Below are 11843 nucleotides of genomic sequence, written 5' to 3'. Positions count from 1 at the left end.
AAATCAATGGAGAGGAAGAAATAAGCAGAAGAAAAATTGTGAGCGAAAGCAGCAGTCACCGTAATTGTTGTTGTATGGGGTGGCTGTTGTGTGAACTGCTTCAATTTTATTTTCTTTGAATTGTGTGTGCCATTGGAGAGAAAGAGATGAAATGAGATGCTTTGTGCGAACACCTGTTTTTCGAAGAAGATGCTTGTTTGTTAAGGATGGCAAAGGGAGCAGTGTGTAGTAACATACAAAAACACCATAAGAGAATGAAGAAAAACTACATAAACAAACCTACATGCATATTCGAGTTCGAAACCGGTTGCACCACAACGCCTGCTGTCTTTGCTAACAGCGAGTGTTACTTTAAAACAGAAGAAAAAGAAAGCGCTGTCTAGTGCTCCTCCTTCGATACGTGTGCTTTCGGGGTAGTGTGGTACCGTTAGAGCAGTATGGCGTTATGTTCGAAAAGGGGTGGGCGCTTTCACACACGCACTGATGCATGACTGTCAAACACATTCACACATGCACGAGGTAATAAAAATTAGCCTGCTGCTGGCATTTCAGTTGTTTTTTTTTGTTGATGGTGTTTTTGTTTTCTTTTCCTGCGCAGCAGCTGACGGTTGGTGTGTGGATTTGACTGCGATACCGGTTTAGTCGTTCGTGAGACTTTGTCGTTAACGTTGCTGTATTTTACGTATGGAACGCTTTGTATAGCAGCCCAAATTCGATGGTGCTCTAGTATTGGTATTGTTAAGCGCGTTTACGTACATATATTCGAATGCCGTCGTTATTCATAACGACCCTATTTCCGTTGTGATTTTGCGTTTGCATTTATAATTTGGCAAACGTGTTTTAAAAATATGATTTTAATTTGAGAACAAATAGTGTTGTAGAATAAAAAAAAATTGAGACGATTTTTGTGCGAAAGTGGACTTTCGCGAAGCGTGGTGCGGAAAAGACGAAAAGTGTGTTATCCAAAAGTTTTGTACGAAGAAAATTTTGCTTTGCATGGAATAAAACAAAATAAAACTCGAGTAAAGTAGGAGCTGACTCTAAATACGACGTAATCAGTGATTATCCTTTTGATAAATGTACATAAAATAATTGGGCTTAGAGCGTGCGCAAAAAGTGTAAAGATATTAAGGGTGAAGTAATATGCGATATTAAAAACTGTTACTGGATTTGAGAAAACAACAACTATCATGCATTTTCAGTAACATTGCGCCCTTTAAAGATCTGTATAAAAAACTTAGCAGTGTAAAAATTAACAAAGTATTGCTGCAAAGTGCCTTAAAAAGGAAATAAGCAAAAAAAAAATTTAATATCAAGAAAATCAAAAATATAAGAAAAAATAAAAATTAAAAATAAAAGGGAAAAAAGCTAACGAAAGTAATTATGTATTTGCTCAAAATACCAACTAATGCGGCGTATTAAAACAATTCAACAAGTTCAGAAAAGTTATTAACTAAAAAATACAAACAACACAACATTTAACATAAATATTCAAAAAGGAAATTAGAACGAAAACTATTTAAATATAATAATAATAATAAGAGTAGCTAATATGGTAAAATAAAGAAAATACAAAATACAGATAAAAATGTTTTAAAATAACCTTTAAATAAAAAAAAATTGTATGTTATTTTAGTTATTCAAAAATAAAACACCTTAACAAAAAAAAATTATTAAAAATAAGTGCATTTTTTTGTTTTCAAACTAAAACTTGAAAAAACAATATTTTAATGGTATTCGACAAAGTTCAGATATGAAAAAAATTAAAGGCAGTAAAATTCGTACATTAAAACAATGAAAACAACAAAACAATACAAACAACTTAAGGAAATTTAAGCATTAACAACGTTATGGAGTAAACAAAAACAAGTTAAATAAAAACAACAACTTATTTAAACAAAAATAAATAACCATACTAGGTAAATAATATTATATTCTGCGCATACGGCCATACAAAGTCAAAACGCAGAAGTTTCTGAAAATAATCCGAAAATCGTCGTTAGTCAAAAAATATTCAATAACTTTCAACAAAAAACACAAATTTCCACTTTTCACACCTCTAAAAAAACTATAAGCCCAATAAAAAGTATGAAATTCCGTCGCTTAGACCGGTGCTTATAGTCACCTTACTTTGCCCACATGCCTTTGTGACTTAAAACAAGCAATCTAATCATTATTTGAGTACATTGCCTTAAATTCACTAACATTTTACGTTCATGTCCTTGTTGACATTATTGAACATACGTATTTCACCGTTATCACATATTTTGTGTTTTTTGTGCGACATTTAAATTATCACAGAATTTGACAAAGTGCGCGCGTGTGTGTGTGTGTGTTTCATTGTTGGGTTTGTTTTGTTTTTTTTAAAAACTGCCCGCTTGATCGAGCATCAGTCATTAATTATTTATCAGCAAGACGCCAGTTGTAAGCTTACTATATGGTAATGGCAGAGATTGGTGGCCATTTGGCTCACCAGCTACCAAATTTGCACAATCACACACAAAGTGGATTACAACCGTCGCTGGTGATGAATCATCACCTGGAATTGGATTGTCATGGGCATGATGTGATAAGTGAGTATCTAAAATAATCAATTTTAACTTTTTGAACATTAAAATCATATTCGTCGGTCTAGGTGGCACTTTTGCTTGTGTGTATGTGCACAAACAAAATGGTGCTATTTGCACTTTTGCAACAACTTTTCGATAATGTGTACATATTTGTATAGATAAAAGGTACATGCAACTTTTTTGTACTAAACTATATGACTACACCTAATTCGGTTTAAAATTTATACTTTGGATACAAGTGTTCCTGAAAATTAGTGCGCAGAGCTTGGTTTCAATTGTAAATCCAAGTAGTATCCACAATCAGTTAAAAACAAAAATATAATTGTTCAGTCCCTGAGTAGATTTTGAGTCGAAATACTCTGGCTTTAATTGCAGCCGCGTTAGCTTTTATATTGATAGATAGCAATGTACTGGCGTAGCGAGGGGGGCAACAAGAGAGGTCCCCAAAACCAAAATACTGCTGGAAGATTTGAATTTGTACTACGTTTGTAAATTGAAAGAGTTTTCACAATAATATCTGTTATTTAATGATTGTATTTTTATTTCTGAATTGGCCATTGTGCTATGGTTCTCAATATCTACCAGTTTTGCGAAAACAAAATATGGGGTTAACGTAGAGTTTTGGATATTACCGCTTATTTTATTTAACGATTAAATCAAAGATCATAACCAACACAGATTTCAGGTAGCAGTTGCTGCTTAACCAAAAGCAACAACACGAAAACCTTGTGCACAGAGTGCCACATAGAATCAAAATGATTCAGCTCTACTGCATCAAGCAAATAAAAGTGAAGTTAAGCCACATACAAACAGACGCAGTACACTGAAAGAAAAAGACTGGTAAAATCAACCGAAATACGGGTCAATTCAACCGAAATTTCTGTCAATTTTTATCCATCGCAACAAGATGTTGAATCAACTGCGCACAAATCGTTGATTCGTAATTGACCGTTTTAGTAGTCAAATGAACAAAAAAAGTTGTAAATAAATGTAAGGCGCGATAACCTCCGAAGAGATTTTAGGCCGAGCTTCTCTTCCAATTTGCGTAGTGCTCCTCTCTTGATTTTCCCTACAAATTGGCCGGACGGGACCAACATATTTTATGCCGACTCCGAACGGCATCTACAAGGCATATGAGTTTTCACTGAGAGCTTTTCATGGCAGAAGTACATTCGGAGCGCTTGCCAAACACTGCCGAGGGGCGACCCCGCTTAGAAAAATTTTCTTCTAATTGAAAACCGTGCAAAAATCATTGAATCATGTGGTCCACTGGAGTACTTACCATTATAATCCAATGTAATGCAGCGATGGACCAACTCATTTTTCTATACGAAAATATTGTAAGCCGATCATTGCTCGTTTTTAACGATTGTAATCACTACACGATGTTTATTGGGCTGCGGGTACTCCATGGATTACTCTGATGTTATGTGTAGGTGGAGTATATGGTCCAGTCCTAGGACATCGCAATGTTAATTGGACCATATTTTTTGTATGAATTGGAGCACATAGCGAGTACTCCATACATGCACGCATGGAGTACTCGCTATTTTTGCAGGGAATCCTTATTTCTAAAATTTTGATGCTGCTTTGCCCGGGGTGAGAACCCAGGGCATACGGTGTGACAGGCGGAGCACGCTACCATCACACCACGGTGGCACTTACTAACCGAACGTCAATTGAGCTAAATCAAATATGCTGGCACACATTAAACATTATACACTTTATTATTTTGTTTTATTAAACGCACTTTCACCAAATTTTATATTTTGTAATTTATTTAATTTATAGTTTTGAACTTCGCTTTGCACACACAACTGATTCTCAATTCTTTCAGTTGCAGCTCAGCTCATTCTCAATTTCTTCTCTCGCATGTAGTTGCCACACTTGATTGTTTCGAACATCACTTGTAGTATAAATGTTTGACGTAACATTTTAAAAAGAGAACTTGTAAGTTATAGAAAAGTAAATAATCAAATCGCAGGAAGGTAATTCACCACTGGAGTAACTTTACATGTAACTCGGAAAGTTTAATTTTCGTAACACTTTAAGTTGAAACGATTCCAAACCAACTCAAACTTTTATTTTTACGGAAACATCAATACTAAAAAAAGGACGTTTTTTTTTATTATCTTATTAGATTCATTCGCGTGATTGAAAATTCATAAAAACTTGAACAAAATGTTACTAACTTTGGAAAAATCCTGTTCGTTCAAACAAAACTTTTGCAACAAGAGGGCGCAATTTTGTATTTCGCTTGGAGGAAAAGTTGCAAAATTGTACCCGATAAATAGGTGTCCCGGTACTCTCATAATTTTTTGCACAGTAAATTCAAAAAAGGGTTTTTCGTTTTGTATTGATAACTGAAAAACTAGTTTTTTGTTGTTTTTTCGATTTGATGGTTTTCTTATTTTGGTGTTTTTTTTAACAAGTGGCACCATCGTCATAAGTACAAAGTAGAGAGCGCAGTGCTCATGTATTGAGCCGTTGAATTGACCTGTAAGATCAGTTGTGTTAACAGAAAAATCAGTTTGATTGACCAGGAATCTGTAAATTTTACAGAATTTTGTTAACTTAAGAACAACAATTTCTCTTTTGTTGAAATGACTAAACTAATTTGTGCGTTTGACAAAGAACTCGGTCGAATTAATCATAATTCGATCAATTTCACCGAATCTCCGTCAAGTCAAGAACAACAGAACCGATTTGTTGATTTTACTAGCATCATTTCTTTCAGTGTAATAGCCTTATGGTAGGCTTGCCTAGGTGTTAGAAATTTGACGACTCGAGTTCGAATCGCACTCGGGGTGAATATAATTTCTAATTTAAAAATACAAAGATATCTGAAGCTCCATATCAGTATGTTTAATTCCAGTCAGTTTTTCCGTGATAATAAACTACAATTATTTAATAAGAGAAATTATTGTGAATACGTCTCAAACTGATCAAATTTACGAATGTAATAAATGGATAGATTATTGAATTTCTTTTATAAATGATTTCATGAAAAAATATTTCAAACTAAATGCTAGTGTAATATCATTAATCGATCAGAATATCACCTTGTTCCGCCTGTCAGTGCGGAAACGCGCTACCTCAGAATTCGTTTGAAGAACGCTCTATATCAGATTTTTTTTCATAAATGCCCTAGCTCACGTCCAAACGTATTGAATTAATGTTCAGATAGGGCGTTTTTGCAACGAATTCTGATTTGGAGCATTGCTTAACGTAATTTTGCACAGCTGTATAATTTTTTCGCGGAAACTAAACTTCGACATAGCGGCATATACACACAGAGAAAAACTATTATAAAATTAACTTAAAATCGCGGATACACAACTAAAACTTAGGCATAATTAACGTACTAAGTTTTTTCATCATCTTAATAAATAATAACTAAATTAGGTAATAAATTGCCTAAGCTTTGTTTCCATTGTCGAGCATAAATTGTGTACTTATGTACTTTGGTAGTATGTACAAGTTTCTTGGGCCCCATAAAAAATTCTTTAACTAAGTCAATTTTGTTCGATTTATAATTGTTTTTTCTCTGTGTGTAGACAGCTAATTTTCGTGCTGTCGAAGGCGGATTTTAAATCGGGAAGAGGTCATGAGTGTTTATTCTTTTTTCGTGGTTTTTTTTCCAAGATTTGGTGCATAGTGAAAATCTGGTCGATGATGGATGTACCAGGTCTAAAGTCGCCGATTCACGAAGGCCTTCAATCTCTGGTAAAATACGCTCCATATATCATTTTACCAAAAATGCTTTACCAAAAACTGTCACACTTGAATCGGAACAAGTAAAGACGGGACTGTCTTCGGCTGTGCCGAGGGCCTCATACCTTACATGACTGAAGCTGGGCAATCATTTTATACCATTCCTTATAACCGAATCAAAGAGTTTTTATTTGTTAAGAGACGTCACTTAATACTTTGGCAACAACAAAGCAACCGACTCATGCCGAATGTTTTCTCAAGGAAGTTTTGGTAGACTGCATCCTATATATTTATGCGGTGTAGTGACTTAGCGTAGTTGCGATTTTTTAAAATAAATAAACCCAAATATGAGACGAAAATGTATAGAAGGCATTTTTTTAAATAGTAGTAGTATATATTTATTTTAACAAATCAGAATACAGCTTATGACTAAAGCTACTATGAAAATCGAACAAACATATAAATAAAATAAATAAATAAAAGTACAAAATCGTGACAATAACAGAACTTGTTGCGGGTCGCATTGCATGTTAAATAAGTAAATTGCTTACAAGCTATGAGAATTCGTTTAATATTAAGTTCCTGAATTTAATGCTGTCTGCAAGAAACTTGGCAAGAGAGTCGAAATTAAAAAAATATATATATCTAAAGTTCTTTCCCCAAAATAGAGCAAAAGGATATTGTTATACATAGGACATGAACCAATAAAGTGATAAGCGTCTTCTGCCACCTGCAAGTTACACACTGTGCAAAATGGAGACGATATGTTTTTGTAAGCTCTTGCGTTTAGGTTCAGCAAACCTCCCCTTGCACGTAGAATTAAGCTAACGGCATAAGCGGTGAAATCATCCGTGAAATATGAACTCTCTAATGGCATTAACATGGGGTACAGATCGTGGGTAGTAGACTTTTGAGCCATTTCTGGGAACATACTCGTATTACTCTCAGCAAGGCGATCTAAAAGCGAAGACGTGAAAACCTGAATATTAGCTGTTGAAAATTCCGTAATGAAAACGTTTTCTCATCTTGAGAAACGTATTTTTTGCCATATAAAAAAAATTTTCTTTATGTTGATAACGCTATGATTCTACCACTGTTGAGAAACAACATTTGAGGTTTGAGATGCACGTCAGTTCTCAATTTGACCTCTAATGTGACTCAAGCCTTTATGGTCTTTAAGTACCTCACATACACTTAATGAGTCCATAGTGATACCAGAAGTTTGTTTAATGACCAAACCGAAAACCCTATCAAAAACCAGGACCTATATTATTAAATAACTCCTCTTGGCAAATGCTAGAAACTTTTTAGGACCCATGCCACTTGCTGCTTCTAGATATGCAAGCTGTATCACTCATAATAGCTGGAGTCTTGGCCTGGCAAGCGCAGAGGACGATCACAAAACGTGTTCGTTCATTTCCTCCTCCAACCCTCACTTCCTACATCTGCTATCGCTGACCAAGCCTAATTTAAAGGCATGTGACGCCAAAAGAAGAGATTACTGCCTTAATTGCCAGAGACAATTTTAAAATAGAGATATTGCAGGCGCGAAATTCAGTGGAAGGAAGCGGAGCTTTACAAAAATCTAATAGGTCTCTTTCACCACACCACAAACTTTAACACAATTTTTAATATAATTTAAGGACACAAAATACACTGCCCAGCCAGCATTTTTTGAAAATTTTGATCAAAAAATATTCAAATATCATACCCCAAAATGATTAAAAACGTTCAAATTTAAAAGCATTTTCTGTTCGAAAATTAACGTATCTTCGGGAGAAAAATGTACCATAAATGTGATTATTCTTGAATAATCATTTATGATTCATATTTCGAAACGCTTTTTATTCATATTTGATATCATTGTAAAATTGAGCTTTAATTGTTTTAGAGTAATATTTGACTACTTTTCAGAGTCATTTTCTGATCATATTCGTGAACATATTTCAATTGTTTCGTTGAGATTTTTGAATCATTTTTGAATGCGATTATGATGCATTTGTTCTTCATATCTCATTCAAAATAGATACTACATAATAATCTTATTTCATCAGGGGAAGAAAGCATGCGGAAGTGAGCTATTTGAACCACAGGTCACTCGCAAACAAACTTGACCTATATATACCTGCGACTACAACATCCAACATCAGGTATGAACGTCAATATCTTAAAATACGATACGACACGGGATGTTGAAAACATATCCAGGTACATATGTCAAGAGAGTTTCACTTACCTGGTCAAATAGCTCACACCTTTTGTATTGTCCAACTATTATGTATTTTCTGGGAAGCCGAAGGTGGAGAAATGGTTGGGGAAATCTTCAGGCACGAGCAGCATTTTAATTACATTGTCTTGAAGAATATCTTAATAATAAAAATTTTATATACATATTTTTTCTGAACTTCATGATTGAAAAAATGTGTGTATGTGAAAAAAATAAGATTTCTAATTAAAAGTAAAGTTTTATCAAGTACAAAACTCATTATTCAGTCAACAAATATAGTCAGAAAACATTCAGAAAGCTGATTAAAAAATTATTATAAATTTTTGATCACCTAAAGTAAACACATTTAATCATAAAATGATTCCAAAAAGTGATCGAAAAATGCTTTTCAGTTTTTGATCATCAAACGTTTTCATATTTGATTATTTCTTTTGTTCAATTGTATGATAACTCATTATTTAGTCAGGAAGAGTAATCAAATTGTATTTATATGTAGGGAAATTGAACATTTTATCATCTAAATGCTGAATGGGTGATTGTAGTTTTAGAGTGTAAAAATGTAAATTCTGAACACATTAGCTGAATAAAAAATGGTACAAATAATTGTTAAATAATAAATACAGACAGTGGTAGTTTAACACATTCTGCTATGGTGAGTGGTGAATATGACCTACTAGAGTTTTGTGAAGCTTGCTTCACATTATTTTCCGTTCCTGCAACATCTCTATTTTAAAATTGTCTCTGTAATTGCTGCTTGGCTGTATTAAAAAGTCGACGGCTGCAGTTTAAGCTAATTTCTTTTGGTGCTTCTACTGCTTTGGTGACGGTGATTTGGCAGCTTGTGGGATCTTTTTAGGCACCATTACGCCATCCACCTCTATTGTGGCTCTAACAGACTCTTCGAAGCACAGATACGGAGACATGTAGTCTGTTCGTCCTGTTATTAATGACGATATACTACTATGTCCCTATGGCTTGAGCTCAAGCTACCCCGAAGTACTGAGCCTCGTTGCAGTTGGGTAGTATCGAATATTCTTTTAACTTCTGGGTTTAGTAAGGGACATAGCTGAAATAGAGTTTCCGACACTATGCTCCAGGTTGTTTCCATATCATTTCGGCCTAGGTTAAGGTCAACCTGTATCTGGTGATTTGAGGAACATTCTCCCACCAAACCTTATCCGACGAGCTTCAATTTATTGTTTATAAGTTTGGTTGAACTTTAACCTCACATTATATTTTTTAAATTTTCTGTGCATTTTATTTTTGTAAATCTTTTATAATTTTTGCTTTCTTTCTTTCTGAATTTATTTTGCGTCATTTAATTACTTTTTTTTAATGTTCCCCAATGTGATTGTGCTTGGACGAATTTAAAATACCCGTTGATTTATGACTTCAACAGATGTTTAATGTATTACATACATACAAAGATTCATATTTATACGGAGTTAAATTCGTACGTACCTACATACATACATTGCAAATACATACGTACTTACATATGTTTATTGTTAATTAGTAGTAATAGTAGAATCTGATGAGCTGGTTGAATGACATTTTAATTGTGCCCGAATTGTAAAGAGTTGAAAATGTGAACTTATGTACATACATACATATGTATGGTTTTGATTCATATTTAAACTTAAAGATTATGCGCTGGATTATAATTTACTCAGCTGAGCAGAGCTCACAGAGTATATTAACTTTGTTCGCATAACGGTAATCCGTAACGGCATAAACTAATCGAGATAGATATAGACTTCTATATATCAAAATGATCTGGTTGAAAAAAGAAATTCATCTAGCCATGTCCGTCCGTCTGTCCGTCCGTCTGTAAACACGATAACTTGAGTAAATTTTGGGGTATCTTGATGAAATTTGGGAAGGTTCCTGGGCGCTCATCTCAAATCGCTATTTAAAATGAACTAAATCGGACTACAACCACGCCCACTTTTTCGATATCGAAAATTTCGAAAATCGAAAAAGTGCGATAATTCATTACCAAAGATGGATAAAGCGATGAACCTTATGACGCAAAACAGAAAATTAGAAAAATTTTGGACAATGGGCGTGGCACCGTCCACTTTTAAAAGAAGGTAATTTAAAAGATTTGCAAGCTGTAATTTGGCAGTCGTTGAAGATATCATGATGAAATTTGGTATTCACGTTACTCCTATTACTATATGTACGCTTAATAAAAATTAGCATAATCGGAGAAGGACCACTCCCACTTTTAAAAAAAAATTTTTTTTAAATAAAATTTTTACATACAATTTAATATCTTTACAGTATATAAGTAAATTATGTCAACATTCAACTCCAGTAATGATATGGTGCAACAAAATACAAAGATAAAAGAAAATTTCAAAATGGGCGTAACTCCGCCCAAAACGAACAAAAATTTACCAATCCTTGTGAAATTTGGTAGGGACCAGGCATGCTTAACGAACGAAACGATATCATTTCGTTACGATAATCAACGCTAATAAACGAAACGAAGTCACCTCGTTTCGTTTATTAACGTTAAGATCGTCAAATTAACGTTAATTTGTCGTTCTTAACGTTAATAAACGAAACGAAATGACTTCGTTTCGTTTATTAACGTTGATTATCGTAACGAAATGATATCGTTTCGTTCGTTAAGCATGCCTGGTAGGGACATAGACTCTATGACGGTAACTGTTTTCTGTGAAAATGGGCGAAATCGGTTGAAGCCTCGCCCAGTTTTTATACACAGTCGGCCGTCTGTCCTTCCGCTCGGCCGTTAACACGATAACTTGAACAAAAAACCATATATCTTAACTAAACTTAGTTCATGTACTTATCTGAAGTCACTTTATCTTGGTATCAAATACGGCCGAAATCCGAGTATGACCACGCTCACTTTTCCGATATCGAAAATTACGAAAAATGAAAAAATGCCATAATTCTGTACCAAATTTGAAAAAAGAGATGAAACTTGGTAATTGGATTGGTTTATTGACGCAAAATATAAATTTAGAAAAAACTTTGTAGAATGGGTGTGACACCTTCCATATTAAGTAGAATAAAATGTAAAAGTTCTGCAGGGCGAAATCAAAAGCCCTTGGAATCTTGGCAGGAATACTGTTCGTGGTATGACATATATAAATAAATTAGCGGTACCCGACAGAAGATGTTCTGGGTCACCCTGGTCCACATTTTGGTCGATATCTCGAAAACGCCTTCACATATACAAATCAGGGCTACTCCTCCCCTATTAAAACCTTCATTAATACTTTTAATTTGATACCCATATCGTACAAACACATTCTAGAGCCACCCCTGGTCCACTCTTATTGCGATATCTCGAAAAG

General features: G+C 34.3%; 1 protein-coding gene across 1 annotated transcript in view; it reads left to right on the top strand.

Annotated features, from left to right (window-relative positions):
• The first annotated feature begins 657 nt into the window (after positions 1 to 657).
• Positions 658 to 11843, top strand: part of tup (LIM1_Isl and LIM2_Isl domain-containing protein tup) — a 155690-nt gene continuing 144504 nt past the window's right edge. Inside the window, exon 1 of the mRNA XM_067766972.1 lies at positions 658 to 2573. Coding sequence (XP_067623073.1) covers positions 2438 to 2573 — 136 coding nt within the window. The 5' untranslated portion in view covers positions 658 to 2437. The remainder of the gene's footprint in view (positions 2574 to 11843) is intronic.

This window comes from Eurosta solidaginis, chromosome 2 (genome assembly GCF_040869045.1).
Source record: "Eurosta solidaginis isolate ZX-2024a chromosome 2, ASM4086904v1, whole genome shotgun sequence".
Classification (NCBI taxonomy): Eukaryota; Metazoa; Arthropoda; class Insecta; order Diptera; family Tephritidae; genus Eurosta; species Eurosta solidaginis.
Note: the sequence above shows the minus strand (reverse complement) of the source record. Positions and strands in the feature narration are given on the sequence as shown.